This window comes from Chlorocebus sabaeus, chromosome 2, assembly GCF_047675955.1.
Source record: "Chlorocebus sabaeus isolate Y175 chromosome 2, mChlSab1.0.hap1, whole genome shotgun sequence".
Classification (NCBI taxonomy): Eukaryota; Metazoa; Chordata; class Mammalia; order Primates; family Cercopithecidae; genus Chlorocebus; species Chlorocebus sabaeus.
This window is the reverse complement of record NC_132905.1, coordinates 1,829,553-1,847,663: the sequence shown is the minus strand read 5'-3', so window position 1 is coordinate 1,847,663 and position 18,111 is coordinate 1,829,553. Positions and strand designations below refer to the sequence as shown.

At 55.3% G+C, this 18,111-nt stretch overlaps 1 protein-coding gene across 1 annotated transcript in view; it reads right to left on the bottom strand.

The window, feature by feature from the left end:
- LAMA5 (laminin subunit alpha 5) overlaps positions 1-18,111 on the bottom strand; it is a 60,567-nt gene that overhangs the window by 25,034 nt on the left and 17,422 nt on the right. The window contains 22 exon segments of the mRNA XM_073005386.1: positions 2-110; positions 187-347; positions 715-868; positions 988-1,094; positions 1,177-1,319; positions 1,565-1,703; positions 1,850-2,006; positions 2,186-2,285; positions 2,720-2,825; positions 2,916-2,968; positions 3,522-3,627; positions 3,921-3,973; positions 4,401-4,538; positions 4,614-4,748; positions 4,826-4,960; positions 5,042-5,179; positions 5,278-5,418; positions 12,246-12,305; positions 12,509-12,643; positions 12,933-13,023; positions 13,109-13,227; positions 13,339-13,454. Of these exon segments, the coding sequence (XP_072861487.1) occupies positions 2-110; positions 187-347; positions 715-868; positions 988-1,094; positions 1,177-1,319; positions 1,565-1,703; positions 1,850-2,006; positions 2,186-2,285; positions 2,720-2,825; positions 2,916-2,968; positions 3,522-3,627; positions 3,921-3,973; positions 4,401-4,538; positions 4,614-4,748; positions 4,826-4,960; positions 5,042-5,179; positions 5,278-5,418; positions 12,246-12,305; positions 12,509-12,643; positions 12,933-13,023; positions 13,109-13,227; positions 13,339-13,454 (2,596 nt within the window).

The window sequence follows — 18,111 nt, the reverse complement described above, 5'->3', positions numbered from 1 at the left end:
CCAGGTAGAAGCGTGCCTGCTCAGCTGTGAGCCTCACGCTGGCCTCTGAGTCCAGGTGGAAGACGGCCAGGCGGTCCTGGGTATCCCGGGCAGTGCCCCGGCACAGGGTGCTGTGGGGGGAGGGTGGTCAGCAGGTGGGGCAGCCCCGGGCGTGCCCTTACTCCAGCCCCACCGGCTCCTACTCACCTGTACAGGCAGGGGTGCAGGGAGAGCAGCCCCTGCTGGGGCGCCCGCTGTGGGGTGTGCACGGCCACACCCACCTCCTGGCGGGCATCCTCATTGGCATACTCCACCACCAGGGCGTAGCGGCCCGGCTGTGGCACTGCCACCTGAAGCTGGACATCCACCTGCAGGGAGGGCAGGGTGACAGGCGGCCCACAACCCTTTGCCCTTCCCACCTCCCTCCCCTCCTACTCCAGCACCTCCCTGACCTCAGGGCCTGCCCCTCAGCTGAGTCCCGCCTTGGCGATGGGACAGCTCCAGGCATGTGGTGGGGGCTGGGCTGTATGTAGAGGCCACAGCCGACCCCATGTACAGACAGGCACCGAGGTCACACACGCAGGAGGCAAGAGGAAGGGGCGCCCTGCCTGGGTGCTGGGCTCCATTGCCTTAGGCAGTGCCCTGTTTCTATAACCTGCCACTGCCACAGGACCCCCAGTCCCTGGGCCAAGGTCCTACAACACCCATTGCTCCGTGGGGTCCCAGAACACTCACATCACTGCCTGTGCAGGTGACCAGTGGTGGGTGCGATGGGCTGAGCTGCTCCGTGGGGCAGGGCCGGGGCAGGCTGTTGTCCTGGCGACACAGGGCCTCCAACCCCGCGGCCGAGGGGAAGCCATCCAGGGGGAGGTGTGTGTAGAGGAGGCAGCTGGGGGGACACAGGCTGTGGTCAGCCCCAGGTCCCCAGAGAGCCTGAGTAGGGAAAGCCAGGCACAGTGGGGGTCCAGGCAGCCCTGACCCCGGTCCCACCGCACGCGTGAACCTCACCTGTCACCAGACTGCTGGGTAGAGGGGCGGTACGTGCAGGCCTCGGTCACCCGCAGCTGCAGGAGTGCTGCCTCGTAGTATGCACTAGGCAGCAGAGCCACGTAGTCCTGCAGGGTAGAGGTAGCGCTAAGAGTGGTGGGCCCCACCCCCTGCCCCTGCTCCCAGCCCTCACTCCAGCCCCTGCCTCACCAGGAGCACCCCTTCAGCCTCCACAAGCAAGGCCCAGGTGCCAGGGTTCAGCACGAAGGGCTCTCCGAAGCCCCTCTGGGGCACAGTGACAAAGGCAGGTTCTGTGCTGGGCGGGAAGGCCACGGGCTGGCTCTGCGCTGTGCCTGGGAGAGGTAGGGGGTGAGACTCCTGAGCCCAGCCCTTGGGGCCACCCCAGGCTACACCCCTGCAGGGTGGGGGATAGGCTGGTCCTACCACCCACATGAGCCAGAGGAAGGTGGCGGGGCTTGGGCGTGGGCTGGGCTGGGTACGGCAGGGCAGGGCAGGGTGGGGCGGGGCGGGGCAGGGTGGGGCGGGGCGGGGCGAGGCAGGGCGGGGCAGGAGCTGCGGCCCAGGGACCCCCACTCACAGTTGGCGCAGGCGGCCGACCTGCCCTCCTCTCTCACAGAGACCCGCCCGCTCACACTCACGGCCCCCCGGTTGACGTATCGGAAGACAAGCCAGAAAAGGTCGGGGGAGGTCAGGCTCAGCCTGGCCACGATCCTGGGCTGGGTGGGCATGAAGTGTCAGGTCACTCTCCCTGACCACCACCAGCCTGAGGTCCGGGCCTTCAAGGGGCCTGCCCACCCCTCCCTGCCAGTCACGCCTGGCTCCACGTCTATGCTGAGCCTGGGAGGGGGAGCACAGCGCCCACCTGGACAGGTGCCATTTGCGCGTAGCCCCTCCAGCTGAAGTTCTCGAACTCAAGGGGGTTGAAGCCAAAGCGCACAGCGTGACCCTCAGGTGTGGCGGCCTCCTCCAGCTCCAGGCGCAGGTGGTGCAGGTCCGGGAGGTAGTGGTCCCTCACAGGCCTGGCCACAGCACGGGCTGGTTAGGTGCAGCCTGGCTATCCCACCTGGCCCTGCACAGCGGCCCCGAATCTCCAGAAAGGGCAAGGCCTCACGTGGGCCCATGGTGAGGGACACAGAGGGGCCTGGAGGATAAGCTGCCTGCCCCGCTCCCTGCCATCTAGTGGGGAAGGGGTACCCACCGGCTGCAGGTGGGGCCCTGGGTGTTGGGGCGGCACCGGCAGGCACCCGTCCTCGGTTCACAGCTCTGGCCCAGGGCACCGCCAGCGTCACACCGGCAGCCTGCGGGGAGAAGGTGGGAGGTGAGAGGCTGCCCAGCCCCCACCCAGCCTCAGGGGCCCCTCACAGCCAGACTGAGAAGCCTGCCTGGGGCTCTCCGGACGATGGAGAGTCCAGAGGGCGAGGGCGAGGGTGAGGGTGAGGGTGAGGGCGAGGGCGAGGGCGAGGGCGAGGGCGAGGGCGAGGGCGAGGGCGGGGGCGCTGGGATCTGTTAGTGTCATCTGCCCGGGTGCAGGACAGGGGAGAGGAAGCCACGCATCTGGGTGGGAGCTGCGCCCCCTCTCCCACACCCTGGCACAGGCTGGCACCAAGGGGCAGCCGTTCATCACCCAGGCCTCATGCTGCCCAGGCTGCACTTGCCCCTCCGGGCCTCGGGTTCCCCAGCATAAACTGAGGGAGGCAGGGCAGTGGTCCAGGACGAGCGAGTAGGCACTCACTGCGGCAGCCGAAATAGTCAGCCTGATCCAGTCCAAAGAAGCCGTCCCTGCAGGCTGCACAGGCCTGGCCACACACGTGGGGCTTGCAGAAGCACTGGCCGGTGCCCTGGGGGCCAAAGGAGGTGGTGTAGTGGGGCAGGGAAGGGTCCTGATCCGCGTGCCCCCAAATCCCCCACACCTTGGTCCTCAGACTCACTGGCTGGCACTCAGTAACTCCACCCAGCGTGCCCCTGGGGTCGCAGCTGCAGCCTGGGGAGAGCAGAGCGGGACTCAGATGCTTGGTGGGGCAGGAGAGCCTGGCTCCAGCCCCCCGAGGAACCCCCATGCACTAACACCCCTCCAGAGCACACTCATGGGCTGCAGCCCCCCAAGGAACCCCCACACAAAAATACCCCCTCCAGAGCACACTCACAGGCTCCAGCCCCCCCAAAGAAACCCCATACCCCAACACTCCCTCTAGGGCACACTCATGGGTGCAGCCCCCCTGAGGAACCCCCATACCCCAATACTCCCTTTTAGGGCACACTCACAGGCTCTAGCCCAAGGAACCCCCAAACCCCAATACTCCCTCAGGGCACACTTGCACCCCCCTGAGGAACCCCACACACTTCCCTTCAGGGCACACTCATGGGTACAATCCCCCGAGGAACCCCATACCCCACCACTGCCTCTACAGCATACTCAGGGACTCTAGCCTCCCCAGGAACCCCTGTACCCCAACACTCCCTCCAGGATACACTCACGGGTACAGTCCCCCAAGGAACCCCTATACCCCAATACTCCCCCTCCAGGGCACACTCACGGGTGCAGCCCTCGGGGTTGCTGGGGCTTAGTCCCCAGAACCCAGGTTTGCAGCGGTCACAGCTCGGCCCCTCCACGTTAGCCCGGCACACACAGGGAGCCTGTGCCTGGGAGAGGACAAGAAGGCAGGTCAGAGTGGCTCCCTGCTCTCCCGCCCACAAACCTCAGCCATAGAGCCCGGAGAAGGGCTAGTAAGGGCTGAGAGCCCTCACCTGCCCCCGCCCCACTCACAAGAGTCACCTGCAGTGGGGACAGAGGACCAGCCTAAGCAGCAGACAGGCCCTGGGGTTGCCATGGCAACTGAGCAGCAGGCAGGAAGCCCTGGTCTCACCGGGCTGGGGACTTTTAGCTTGACCTGTGTCCCCACCCACCTCCCACACACGAGCAGATTTGGGCTCACCTCAGGAAGGGCAGGATCCACCAGAGCCAGACCGGCAGGATGGCAAGAGCCAGCTGTGACGAGAGGACCAGGCCTTGGTCATTCCCTGGTGACCAACCCTGAAGGCCAAGGGCGTCCCAGGCCCAGCCAGAACCCACAGTCCCACGGGAGCTGAGGACCAGCACAGGTGCCCCTCATCCACATGGACAGCCTGAAAACACACACCTCCCTGCTCCCTCTGCAGCAACAGACGTGCCACCCCACCACACAGCACCTGCTCATGGACACGCACGCAAACGTGGATACCCGTGGACATTCCACACGCAGTGTGTGACACACATCTGAACAAGGTACGAACACAGAGCATGGAGACGTAGTCGCAGTACACACAGCACATAGATGCATGTGAACAGCATCACAGGAAGGCAGGCAGCATGTGAACAGCACACAGACCCACAAACAAGCCCGGCACCTGGTGCACACAGCCACCTGCCCACTCACCTTCGCAGTAAGGGAAGTTGTAGGCACCTGGCGCACATGTGTCACACCGCAGCCCCGTCACGCGGGGCCGGCAGCTGCATTGCCCACTCCGGGGGTCGCAGGCTGCGTGCAGGGAGCCTTCGGCAGAGCAGTGGCAGGCTGCGGACAAGGATAGTTGTGGGCATGCAGTGGAGACCGCACCCGCCTCCCCCCGCTTCCTCCCTAGGCACTCACGGACACAGCTCGGGAAGCCATGGAAGCCGGGGCTGCATTCCTGGCAGGCGGTGCCTGTGTAGCCGGCGCGGCAGTGACACAAACCTCCTGCCCCGCAGAGCTGGTCCAGGGCTCCCCGGGGATCGCAGGTGCACACTGCGGGGGAACAATGGGGTCAGGCCCTGGCGTCATGTGGGTGGCAGAGCCCCTTCCTGCCCTGGCCCTCTGCTCACGTTGGCAGTTGGGGAAACCGTGGTAGCCAGGGTGGCACTGGTCACAATGAGGTCCAGCAAACCCAGGCTGGCATGGGCAGCGGCCGGCCTCGTCACAGCCCTCGGGCAGGGTTCCTGCAGGGCTGCAGCCGCACACTGCAGAGTGGAGCGGGTGTCATGGTAGGCCAGGCCCACGAGCCTCCCCCACCCGTGCCCACATGGAGAGGTGCTACTCACACTGGCAGAGAGGGAAGTGGAAGTAGCCAGGGGCACAGCGATCACATGTGGCCCCCTCGAAGCCCTCTCGGCACCTGCACTGGCCTGTGTCAGGGTCACAGCGGTCATCGGCCACTCCAGGGCTGGAACACTGGCAGGCTGCAGGGAAGGGCGGCCCACATGCTTGGTCAGAGTCACCAGGCCCCTGGTGTCCGCCTCGAGAGCAGGTGGAGGTTGAGCGGGGACAGGGGACTCACGCTGGCAGCCGGGGCCATAGAACCCTGGCACGCAGAGCTCACAATGGGTGCCTTGGAAGTTGGGTTTGCACACGCAGCGTCCCACTCTCGGGTCCTTCCGGCAGGCGTTGCCCTGGGTCCCTGCCGCGCTGCAGTCACAATCTGGAGGGTGGGGACAGGCAGGGGAGTCTCAGATGCCCTGCAGACCCCAGTACGCCCCTCCTGGCAAACCTTCCCTCTCCACAAACTCATTTTCTTACACTTTTACATGACATTAACTAGAAAATAAAAGAATAAAAATCCCAATAAGGGAGAGGCGTGTTTGGGAAAACAGTGGCATGCAACAAAGTCAGGCCAACTATCAAAACGCTTCATTAGTTATTTGTTATGTAGATTCCAAGTTAGCTGCAAGCATTAACACAAAGAGAAAATACAAACAAATCAAAACAAGCTGCAAAGCAAATTATAGTTTCTTTAGAAACAACATCGGGCGTTGAGAAGAAGGTAGAAAGAATGCACCAATGTCTTAGGCATGAAAGGAGAGTTGTAAACATGCTTCAGTTTTTGTACTGATACAAAAATAAAGGTTCAATACTTGTCAGAAGTGTAAGAGTAACCATTGGTCAGACCAGAACACAGAGAGCTTGCAAACTCTCCCCAGAGAGGAAACAGTAGCAAAAACAAAAAAACGCACCAAAATCAAAGCACATTTTCTTGCTCTAATTTGTCAGACTCAGGAAAAGAAACATTTCAGGAGAAAAGAAGAAATGGTAAGAGGGCAGGCGCAAGCCCGAACTGACAGTGGCGAGGAGGATCGTGGGGCTGGGTTGTCTCCTTCAGAAGATAAAAACCGAAGACATCAGCGTGACCAAGAGGAAACTCCAGTCATAGCCTCTTGAAAGAGAGTACCTTAAACCAATGCCTCAGGTGGTAAACCGAGAGCTCTGTGCAGGGAGCTGGGGCGGACGCAGACACGGAGGTGAGTGAGGATGGAAGGCACGGTGGTAATGAGACAGAGGGAAGCTCGGGCACGCCACCCAGTGGGGCAGCAGAAACGAACCTCTAGGAGCAGGTAACGTGCCCGTGTCCTGGGGGTGAGGGAAGCTAAAACTATAAAACGGCAAGGAGAATTTGGCAAAACTGAGTCAGAGAGACAAAGACTGGATGGAGATACATAGTTAGAACGGGATCGCTCAGAGGGACAGCAATTAAGCATGGGTACTGTGGGTTTGAAGAGCATAATGAACAAGCCTGCTTTGTTTGTTTGTTTTTTTGAGATGGAGTTTTGCTCTTGTTGCCCAGGCTAAAGTGTAATGGTGCCATCTTGGCTCCACCTCAAACTCTATCTCCCGGGTTCAAGCCATTCTCCTGCCTCAGCCTCCTGAGTAGCTAGAATTACAGGCATGCGCCACCGTGCACGGCTAATTTTGTATTTTTAGTAGAGACGGGGTTTCTCCATGTTGGTCAGGCTCGTCTCGAACTCCTGACCTCAGGTGATCTTCCCACCTCAGCCTCACAAAGTGCTGGGATTACAGGCGTGGGCCACTGTGCCTGGCCACAAGCCTGCTTTAACATGCCAAATCGGTACTTCATAGAGAACACACGTTCCTGTCCAGTGTTCCTGGAACAATCGAAAAGTGGTCACGCTCTAGATTAGAAACAAAGAAAATCTCAAATTCCAAAGACAAAAGGCAGAAACTGCCAGGCACAGCGGCTTACGCCTGTAATCCCAGCACTTTGGGAGGCTGTGGTGGGTGGACCACCTGAGGTCAGGAGTTCGAGACCAGCCTGGCCAACACGGTAAAACCCCATCTCTACTAAAAATACAAAATCTACCCAGGTGTGGTGGCGGCGCCTGTAATCAATCCCAGCTACTCAGGAGGCTGAGGCAGGAGAATCGCTTGAACCTAGGAGGCAGAGGTTGCAGTGAGCCAAGATCGCACAACTGGACGCCAGCCTAGGCAACAGAGACTCTGTGTCAAAATAAATGAATAAATAAATAAAAATTTAAAAAGTCATCACATTCTAGGTTAGAAACAAAGAAAATCTCAAATTCCAAAGACACAAGGCAGAAACTGTCAGTGTGCCAAGTCTAACCACAAGGCAGCAAAACCAGAACTGAACGCCACACAAAGGACAAGAGGGAAACCTCAGCACCTTCAACAGTGACAGGGCGAAAGAAAATAAAACCCCAAATGATAGACTATTAAAAAAAGCCCCAGCAATGAGGACACCCCACATCTCAAACTACAAGAAACCTAGCCAAAGCTATACTCTGAGGAAAATTTATAGCTTTAAACTTGTTTCCCAGCCTCAGGACTGCGGACACTCTGGGCTGGATAACTCTTTGTTCTGTGTGCAGGAGTGGTCCCGGGTTGTAGGATGCTCGCAGCATCCCTAGCCTCTACCCACTGGATCAGTTACATCCATCAATCATCACAACCAAAAACGTCTCCCGACATCATCTGATGCTTCCTGTGGATCAAAGTTACCACTGGCTGAGAACCACTGCTTTAAGTCTTTTTGTTGGGAATGAAGACGGACTAAAAATAACAACTCAAGAAGCTATAAAAAAAAAAAAGAAAAAGGAATAAATCAAAGAAAGTGGATTAAAGAGACTGAATATTAGAAAGGAAAATCTCTCCTCCCAACTAAAGAAAGAAAAACCTCAGCAGGTCTTAGCAAGAGAACTGCAGCTGTACTTTGAACAGACCAATAAACTCAACGAACCTCTGTTAGGTCTGTTCGAACAAAAAAAAAAAAAAAAAAGAAAGAAAGAAAAGAAAGAAAAAAATAAAAATAGATGAGAACAGAAATGAACAGAAATTTTAACTTTACAACAGGCCACTGTGCGTAACTTTATGTCAATACATTTAAAAATCAAAACAAAATACACAATTTGCTAATACAAATAATCAAACCTGACTTAAGATGACATAGAAAAATGGCTCGGCATGGTGGCTTACGCTTGTATTGCCAGTACTTTGGGAGGCTGAGGCAGGTCGATCACTTGTGGTCAGAGTTCGAGACCAGCCTGGCCAACATGGTGAAATCCTGTCTCTACTAAAAATACAAAAAATTGGCCAGGCATGGTGGCGGCCACCTGTAATCCCAGCTACTCGGGAGGCTGAGGGGGGAGAATCACTTGAACCCAGGAGGTGGAGGTTGCAGTGAGCCGAGACTGCACAACTGCACTCCAGCCTGGTGACAGAGTGAGACTCTGTCTCAAAAAAAAAAAAAAAAGATGAGGTAGAAAACTGAATACAATAGCCACAGAATACATTAAAACCTTAATTTAAGATCTCTGTTGAAAAACAGGTATCAGGACCAAAGGGTTTTGTAAGTTTGACCAGACTTTTAACAAGTAGATAATTTCTGTGATTTTTAAACTGATCGGGAACATAAAAAAGTGTGGATCATTTCCCAAGTATTTTTCAAAACCAAAACAATCTCACTTGTGAATTTAGACAAAATAAAATATTTATGTTCAACACTATGTCTCCGTTAGGAAAGACAATACAGTTCATTGTAATGAACACATTGAAAGTGAATACTGTACAGTCACAGGTAATTACTGCCTGCTTACCATGGCCCAGTAGCGAAAAGATACATTGTCAGTAGTTTACACCAGGGATTAGCAAACTAGTCTATGGACTCCTCGCTGGCTTTTGTAAATAAAGTTGTATTGGAATGCCACCAAGCCCACTGGTGAATACATGGTTCTATGGCTGCTTGCAAGCTACAGCTGGCAATGGCAGAGCTGAGGAGTTTCCCCACAGGGATCACACAGCCCTGAGTCTATGACATTTACTGTCTGGACCTTTTCAGACAGTTTGTTGACCCCTGGTTTATACAACTGATGAAAAACTAAACATTTTCACGTAAAAAAGAAAACCATCACAGAACCAGCAGACAAGAGAATTCCTGGGAAAGGGAGTAGAATCTAAATCTGACCCAGCCAGAGATTCAGTAGAACAACATGGGTAGATTCACCTAAAAATTTACAAAATCAGAACACAGAAAAAAGCTCCCCAAAAAATAAGGAGCAAATGACCCATCAGGAGAAAAACACAAATCTTATAAGAAATAGGTGATACAGGCCGGGCGCAGAGGCTCACGCCTGTAATCCCAACACTTTGGGAGGCCGAGGCGGGCAGATCTCTTGAGGTCAGGAGTTCCAAACCAGCCTGACCAACATGGAGAAACCCTGTATCCACTAAAAATACAAAAATTAGCCAGGCATGGTGGCGCATGCCTGTAATCCCAGCTACTTGGGAAGTTGAGGCAGGAGAATCACTTGAACTCGGGGGCAGAGGTTGCGGTGAGCTGAGATTGCAGCATTGCACTCTAGCCTGGGCAACAAGAGCGAAACTCCATCAAAAAAAAAAAAAAAAACAAAAAAAACCACGAAAAACAAAGCAGTAGAAAAGTCAAGAAGATTCAAGCTTACAGAGTAGTCAAAGCGCAGCTAAAAACGACGCAATATCGTGCCAGGCGTGGTGGCTCATGCCTGTAATCCCAGCACTTTGGGATGCCAAGGTGGGTGGATAACCTGAGGTCAGGAGTTCGAGACCAGCCTGATCAACATGGAGAAACCCTGTCTCTACTAAAAATATAAAATTAGCTGGGTGTAGTGGTGCACGCCTGTAATCCCAGCTACTCGGGAGGCTGAGGCAGAAGAATCGCTTGAACCTGGGAAGCAGAGGTTGTAGTGAGCCAAGATCACGCCATTGCATTCCAGCCTAGGCAAAAAGAGCGAAACTCCATCTCAAAAAAAAAAAAAAAAGATGTAATATCAAATACAATCTAAGACCCCACTCACTGGGAAAGATGCCATGCTTTTACGTCCTGTCATGAAAGGGAAAAACCCTACCAACTAGACTGTGATATGCCATCAAGCAAAAGACGGGTCCCAATTCCAGAAACACTAAAAAGCGAGGGAATGTGGCTCTAACTTGAGAATATTTTTTGTCTATCAAGCTGACGTGATAGACTCTGCTATGCGGTAATGGCAGTGATTCGGTCAGCAGGTGCCGTGCTGCTCTGTGACTGTGACTGTATGCTGGGAGACTTTTTTTTTTTTTTATTTTTTGAGACAGAGTTTTGCTCTTGTTGCCCAGGCTGGAGTGTAGTGGCGCGATCTCAGCTCACTGTAACCTCTGCTTTCTGCGTTCGAGCGATTCTTCTGTCTCAGTCCCTGAGTAGCTGGGATTGCAGGCATGCGCCACCACGTCTGGCTAATTTTTGTATTTTTAGTAGAGACATGGTTTTCCCATGTTGGCCAGGCTGGTCTCGAACTCCTGACTTTGTGATCTGCCCGCCTCGGCCTCCAAAAGTACTGGGATTACACGAGCCACTGCACCCAGCTGACTTTTTTTGATTTGGTTTTTCTTGTTTGTTTGTTTGTTTTTGTGTCAGAGTCGCCCAGGCTGGAGTGCAGTGGTGCAATCTCAGCTCACTGCAAGCTCTGCCTCCCAGGTTCATGTCATTCTCCTGCCTCAGCCTCCCGAGTAGCTGGGACTACAGGCACCCGCCACCATGCCTGGCTAATTTTTTTTCATATTTTTAGTAGAGACGGGGTTTCAGTGTGTTAGCCAGGATGGTCTCGATCTCCTGACCTCGTGATCTGCCCGCCTCGGCCTCCCAAAGTGCTGGAATTACAGGCATGAGCCACCACACCCAGCCTTTTTTTAAAATTTATTTTTTGAGATGGAGTCTTGCTCTGTCACCCAGGCTGGAGTGCAACGGTGGATCTCAGCTCACTGCAACCAGGTTCAAGCGATTCTCCTGCCTCAGCCCCCCCAAGTAGCTGGGATTACAGGTGCACGCACCACCACGCCTGGCTAATTTTTGTATTTTTAGTAGAGACAGGGTTTCACCATGTTGGTCAGGTTGGTGTTGAACTCCTGACCTCAGGTGATCCATCCGCCTCGGCCTCCCATAGTGCTGGGATTACAGGTGTGAGCCACTGTGCCCGGCCAGTTTTCTACCTCATCTTAGTAATGCTTTATCACAGCATTATTTTTTAAAAAAAGAACCTCGATTTCCAACCACTGGGGGTTGTTTAAATACTTAATTAGTCCCTATGAAACGGACCATAAGACAATGTGTTTACAGGATTGTGGCTGGGACGTACAGGGTGCAGAGCGCATGGCGACGCCTGTGAAAGAGAAGTGCTTGTGAAAGAGAAGTGCTTGTGAAAGAGAAGTGCTTGTGAAAGAGAAGTGCTTGTGAAAGAGAAGTGCTGTGTACAGAGAGTATTCAGGCGCTGTGTAGAGGTAGTGGAATTGTGGATAACTTTTTTTTTTTTTTTTGAGATGGAGTTTTGCTCTGTTGCCCAGGCTGGGGTGCAGTGGTGTGATCTTGGCTCACTGCAACCTCTGCCTCCTGGGTTCAAGCAATTTTCCTGCCTCAGCCTCCCAAGTAGCTGGGATTACAGGTGCCCGCCACCATGCCCAGCTAGTAGAGACAGGGTTTCACCATGTTGGCCAGGCTGGCCTTGAACTCCTGACCTCAGATGATCCACCTGCCTTGGCCTCCCAAAGTGCTGGGATTACAGGTGTGAGCCACCGCGCCCGGCCACCAATTTTCTTTTTTTAGACAAGGTCTCACTCTGTTGCCCAGGCTGGAGTGCTGTGGTGTGATCATGGCTCACTGCAGCCTCAGCCTTCCAGGCTCAAGCAATCCTCCCACCTCAGTCTCCAGAGGAGCTCAAACTACAGACACACACCAGCACGCCCAGCTAATTTTTGTATTTTCTGTAGAGACAGGGTTTCACCATGTTGCCCAGGCTAACTTTTTTCTTTGGCTTTATGCCTACCTATATTTCTGAAAGTTTTCCAGTGTGAATATGCATAATTTGCATAAGAAGAAATAAACCAAAAATAAAGTGACCAAATGAAAATTCTCCTTTTCTCCAGGAACTTCCTGTGAGGCTGCCCCATGGCTCCAGGGCAGGTCAGGGACCTGGGGGCCTCAAGGACACTTACTCACAATCTGGCCGGCTGGCAGCACCTGCTCCCTGGTGTCATTGGAGGACAAGGGCGTCGCTGAGGGGAAGAGACACGCGTGTTGGCCAGGTCTGCTTAGAACCCCAGCACCCCACACCCCCTGCCACCCTTGGTTTCTCAGCACAATCGGAGATGCAGGCAGGACAACAGGGTCCATCCCAGGGAATCCCCCCACCCCTTGCAGGGCTCCTGGAGTCCAGCAGGCAGCGGTGTCTGTTCGGACACCCCTGGCAGGTGCTCACGGTAGCAACTTGGGAAGCCCGTGAAGCCCTCGGCACACACGTCGCACCGCTCCCCAGAGAAGTTGGGCTGGCAGTAGCAGCGACCCGTCAGGTCCTCGCAGGTGCCATCCGTGAAGTTGGACTCGCAGTTGCAGCCTGGGCAGGGGCAGGAGCCGGGTAAGCCTGGAGCTACCAGGACCCAAGGGGTGGGCTCCAAGATGGGGCAGTCTCTACCTCCCTGCCAGGGCTGTGGGGACGAGGGCTACAGCCAGGCCCCCTGGGGGAACATGAGGGCTGGGGACCCGCCCCGTGGCCTGGGAGGCTCCTTCCTGGGCTGGCCTGGAAGCTCAGGACATCCCCTCCAAAGCAACCCCAAAGGCCCAAGAATGCCTCTTTCCGGGCAGACCCTGAGACCCAGGACACTCGCCCAGCTGAGCCCACTCACGGCGGCAGACGTGGGGCGAGTCAAGCGGGTGGTCAGGAGAGCGGTAGAAGCCTGGTAGGCAGCGCTCACAGTTGACGCCGGTGGTGTGGTGCTGGGGGTGCAAGGGCCATTGAGTCCAGGGAGGTCCCTGCCTCGCCTCAGGGCCAGTTCATCCCCAGCCCTCTAGCCCAGCCCACCTGGCAGTCGATACAGACACCCCCGCCCTGATAGGTGCCATCCAGGCTCTGGCTGGCATGGCGCCGGTCCACCTCAGGGTCGTAGTAACAGTCGGTGGCGTGGCCGTGGCAGTTGCAGGCTAGAGAAAGGGAGACCAGCTGTCAGCATGCCCTCCACAGGCCCAGGCACCGGGGCACTCTCATGGGTCAGGGTGTGGGCAGGACACGCAGGTGTAGGAGGAGGTACTCACACTGGCACTCATTGGCACTGCTGGCAGTCGCAGGCTTCCACGGCTGCTGGTTGAAGCTGGGGCAGCAGCGGTCACAGGTGCTCCCGCAGGTGTTGTGCTGGCAGGTGCACTGCAGCCTGTGGGGTACACAGGAGGGGGGCTCAGGCCCATCCTGGAGGCAGGTGGCAGGTGCTTAGTCCCTTCCCCAAAGGGGCCTGGGATCCCCTCAACGGCTTGGCTTGCCGAAGGGACACGGTCCCCCGCTGCTCTGTTTCTCCAGCTGTCAGGCAGCAAGCGCTGGCCCAGACTCAGCATCCCCCAGCCAGTGGCTCTGGCGCAGCTCTCCCAGGCTGGGGTAATGCACACAGGGAAAGAGGCGGTGGAGGACAGGGTCTCACAGTTGCAGGAGCTGTGCAGGGCCCAATCCCAGGGCACACCAGAAGCACAGAGATAAACCCTGCTAAAGATCTTGCAGAGAAACAATGTGGCAGGTCAGCAAAAAGAGCCCTGAGAACCTCACAAAACAGAGTAATCTAGTAGAAGCCAGAGAAAAATGTTAAAAATGGTCATAAAGAAATCTAAAACATAGGCCGGGTGCGGTGGCTCACGCCTGTAATCCCAGCACTTTGGGAGGCCGAGGCAGGCAGATTACAAGGTCAGGAGATCAAGACCATCTGGCTAACAAAGTGAAACCCCGTCTCTACTAAAAAAAAAAAAAAAAAAAAAAAAAAAAACTAGCCGGGAGTGGTGGTGGGCACCTGTAGTCCCAGCTACTCGGGAGGCTGAGGCAGGAGAATGGCGTGAACCCGGGAGAAGGAGCTTGCAGTGAGCCGAGATCGTGCCACTGCACTCCAGCCTGGGAGACAGTGTGATATTCTGTCTCAAAAAATAAAATAAAAAAGATATACAAAACATAATAAAAAAAATAACACTATGGAAAACAGGTAGATATGAAAAAGAACCAATCAGAACTTCTAGATATGAAAAATGAAACTATAAAATTAAAGACTCAATGGATGGGCTAAACAGCAGAACAGACACAGTGGAAGAGAAATTTAGTGAAGTGGAAAAGGAGCTAAAGAAGCCATCCAGAAGATAACTCAGAAAATAAAGAGAGAGGAAATAGAAATTATGAGAAGGAAACCAGAAGGTGTTCCTGTATCTAACTGGGACTTCAGGGAAGAAGAGGTAGGAAAGGGAGCCAACAGTCAGAGAGAAAGAATGGCCAAGGATGGTCTTGAATTAATAATGAACACATGGCCAGGCACAGTGGCTCATGCCTGTAATCCCAGCACTTTGGGAGGCCGAGGCAGGTGGATCACGAGGTCAGGAGATCAGGACCATCTTGGCTAACATGGTGTAACCCCTGCCTCTACTAAAAATACAAAAAAAATGGCCAGGCGTGGTGGCTTATACCTGTAATCTCAGCACTTTGGGAGGCTGAGGTGGGCGGATCACGAGGTCAGGAGATCGAGACCATCCTGGCTAACACGGTGAAACCCCGTCTCTACTAAAAATACAAAATATTAGCCGGGTGTGGAGGCGGGCGCCTGCAGTCCCAGCTACTCGGGAGGCTGAGGCAGGAGAATGGCGTGAACCCGGGAGGCGGAGCTTGCAGTGAGCCAAGATCGGGCCACTGTAGTCCAGCCTGGGAGACAGAGTAAGACTCCATCTCAAAAAAAAAAAAAAAAAAAGTGAGTCCTGAGCAAGAAAAAATCCGAATCCTCGACACAACACAACAAATCTGCAGAACGCCAATGGCAAAAAGACCATAAAAAAATCCTGGAGAGGAAGACGACCCACAGAAGATTAGCAACGGCAGGGACAACGGACTCTCCCAAGCACCTGGAGAGGTGAAGAGACAGTCAAATCATTTCTCCAAAGTGCTGAGAGACACAGTTGTCAACCACGAATTCTACAGTCAGCTCAACTATCATTCAAGAGGGAGGACAAAACAGCCATTTTCAGACAATTTCGGATAGGCTGTCATGGAATAAAAAAATTACAGGGTGCATTTTAGGAAGGAGGAAGCAGCAACCCAGGGGATGATAATGGTGATGGTGGGGGCGATGATGGTGATGGTGGGGGGATGATGGTGATGGTGGGGGGATGACGGTGATGGTGGGGGGATGACGGTGATGGTGGGGGGACGATGGTGATGATGGTGATGGTGGGGGGATGACGGTGATGGTGGGGAGATGATGGTGATGATGGTGGGGTGATGATGGTGATGGTGGGGAATGACGGTGATGGTGGGGGGATGATGGTGATGGTGGGGGGATGACGGTGATGGTGGGGGGATGATGGTGATGATGGTGATGGTGGGGGGATGATGGTGATGGTGGGGGGATGATGGTGATGATGGTGATGGTGGGGGGATGATGGTGATGGTGGGGGGATGATGATGGTGATGGTGGGGTGATGATGGTGATGGTGGGGGGATGACGGTGATGGTGGGGGGATGATGGTGGGGTGATGACGGTGATGGTGGGGAGATGATGGTGGGGTGATGATGGTGATGGTGGGAGGGATGACGGTGATGGTGGTGATGGTGGGGGCGATGATGGTGATGGTGGGGTGATGATGGTGATGGTGGGGGGATGACGCTGATGGTGGGGGGATGATGGTGATGATGGTGGGGTGATGATGGTGATGGTGGGGGGATGATGGTGATGGTGGGGGGATGACGGTGATGGTGGGGTGATGATGGTGATGATGGGGTGATGATGGTGATGGTGGGGGGATGACGGTGATGATGATGGGGTGATGATGGTGATGGTGGGGGGATGACAGTGATGGTGGGGTGATGACGGTGATGATGGGGGGATGACGGTGATGGTGGGGGGATGACGGTGATGGTGGGGTGACGGTGATGATGGGGTGATGACGGTGATGATGGGGGAATGACAGTGATGGTGGGGGGATGACGGTGATGGTGGGGGGATGACGATGATGGTGGGGGGATGACGGTGATGATGGTGGGGTGACGATGGTGATGGTGGGGTGATGATGGTGATGGTGGGGTGATGATGGTGATGATGGGGGGATGACGGTGATGGTGGGGGGGATGACGATGGTGGTGGTGATGGTGGGGGGATGACGGTGATGGTGGTGATGGTGCGGGCGATGATGGTGATGGTGGGGGGATGACGATGGTGGTGGCGATGGTGGTGGTGATGGTGGGGCGATGATGGTGATGGTGGGGTGATGATGGTGGGGTGATGATGGTGATGATGGTGGGGTGATGATGGTGATGGTGGGGGGATGACGGTGATGGTGGGGTGATGATGGTGATGATGGTGGGGGTGATGATGGGGTGATGATGGTGGTGATGGTGGGGTGATGATGGTGGTGATGGTGGGGTGATGATGGTGGTGATGGTGGGGTGATGACGGTGATGATGGTGGGGTGATGACGGTGATGGTGGGGGGATGACGGTGATGGTGGGGGGATGACGGTGATGGTGGGGGGATGACGGTGATGGTGGGGGGATGATGGTGGTGATGGTGGGGTGATGATGGTGGTGATGGTGGGGTGATGACGGTGATGGTGGGGGGATGACGGTGATGGTGGGGGGATGACGGTGATGGTGGGGGGATGACGGTGATGGTGGGGTGATGATAGTGGTGATGGTGGGGTGATGATGGTGGTGATGGTGGGGTGATGACGGTGATGGTGGGGTGATGATGGTGGTGATGGTGGGGTGATGATGGTGGTGATGGTGGGGTGATGATGGTGGTGATGGTGGGGTGATGATGGTGATGGTGGGGGGATGATGGTGATGGTGGGGTGATGATGGTGATGGTGGGGTGATGATGGTGATGGTGGGGTGATGATGGTGATGGTGGGGGGATGACGGTGATGGTGGGGTGATGATGGTGGTGATGGTGGGGGGATGATGGTGATGATGGTGGGGTGATGGTGGGGTGATGATGGTGATGGTGGGGGGATGACGGTGATGGTGGGGGGATGATGGTGATGGTGGGGGGATGATGGTGATGGTGGGGGGATGATGGTGATGGTGGGGTGATGATGGTGATGGTGGGGTGATGATGGTGGGGGGATGATGGTGATGATGGGGGGATGACGGTGATGGTGGGGGGGATGACGATGGTGGTGGTGATGGTGGTGGGGATGACAATGGTGGTGGTGATGGTGGGGGGATGACAGTGATGGTGGGGGTGATGATGGTGATGGGGGGGTGGTGATGGTGATGATGGGGGGATGACGGTGATGGTGGGGGGGATGACGATGGTGGTGGTGATGGTAGGGGGGATGACAATGGTGGTGGTGATGGTGGGGATGATGACAGTGATGGTGGTGATGGTGGGGGGATGACGGTGATGGTTGTGATGGTGGGGGCAATGATGGTGATGGTGGGGTGATGATGGTGGGATGATGATGGTGATGGTGGGGGTGATAATGTTGATGATGGTGATGGTGGGGTGACGATGTTGGGGTTGGGGTGGGAGTAAGGTGATGGTGGAGGTGAAGAGACAGAGAGGAGCTGGCTGAAGACACGGAGTCCCCTTCCCTGGAGGAGAGGTGGGGTGGTGGGTAAAGGGTGCAGGGAGAACACGGGCAGGCTGATGTTTTGGGACACTGGTGTGTGACCAGGTGATGGTAACAGAGTCTGTGGTTCCAGGAAAGATGCCCAGTTACCCCTGTTTGCACCTGCAGGGAGAGCTGAGCTCAGTCCACACCCAGGTGTGGTGAGTCAAGGGATGGCAATGTCTTCCCTGCAGGCCAAGGCAAGCCCTGGCTCCTGCAACCTTCCTCTCCTCAGAGGCCCAT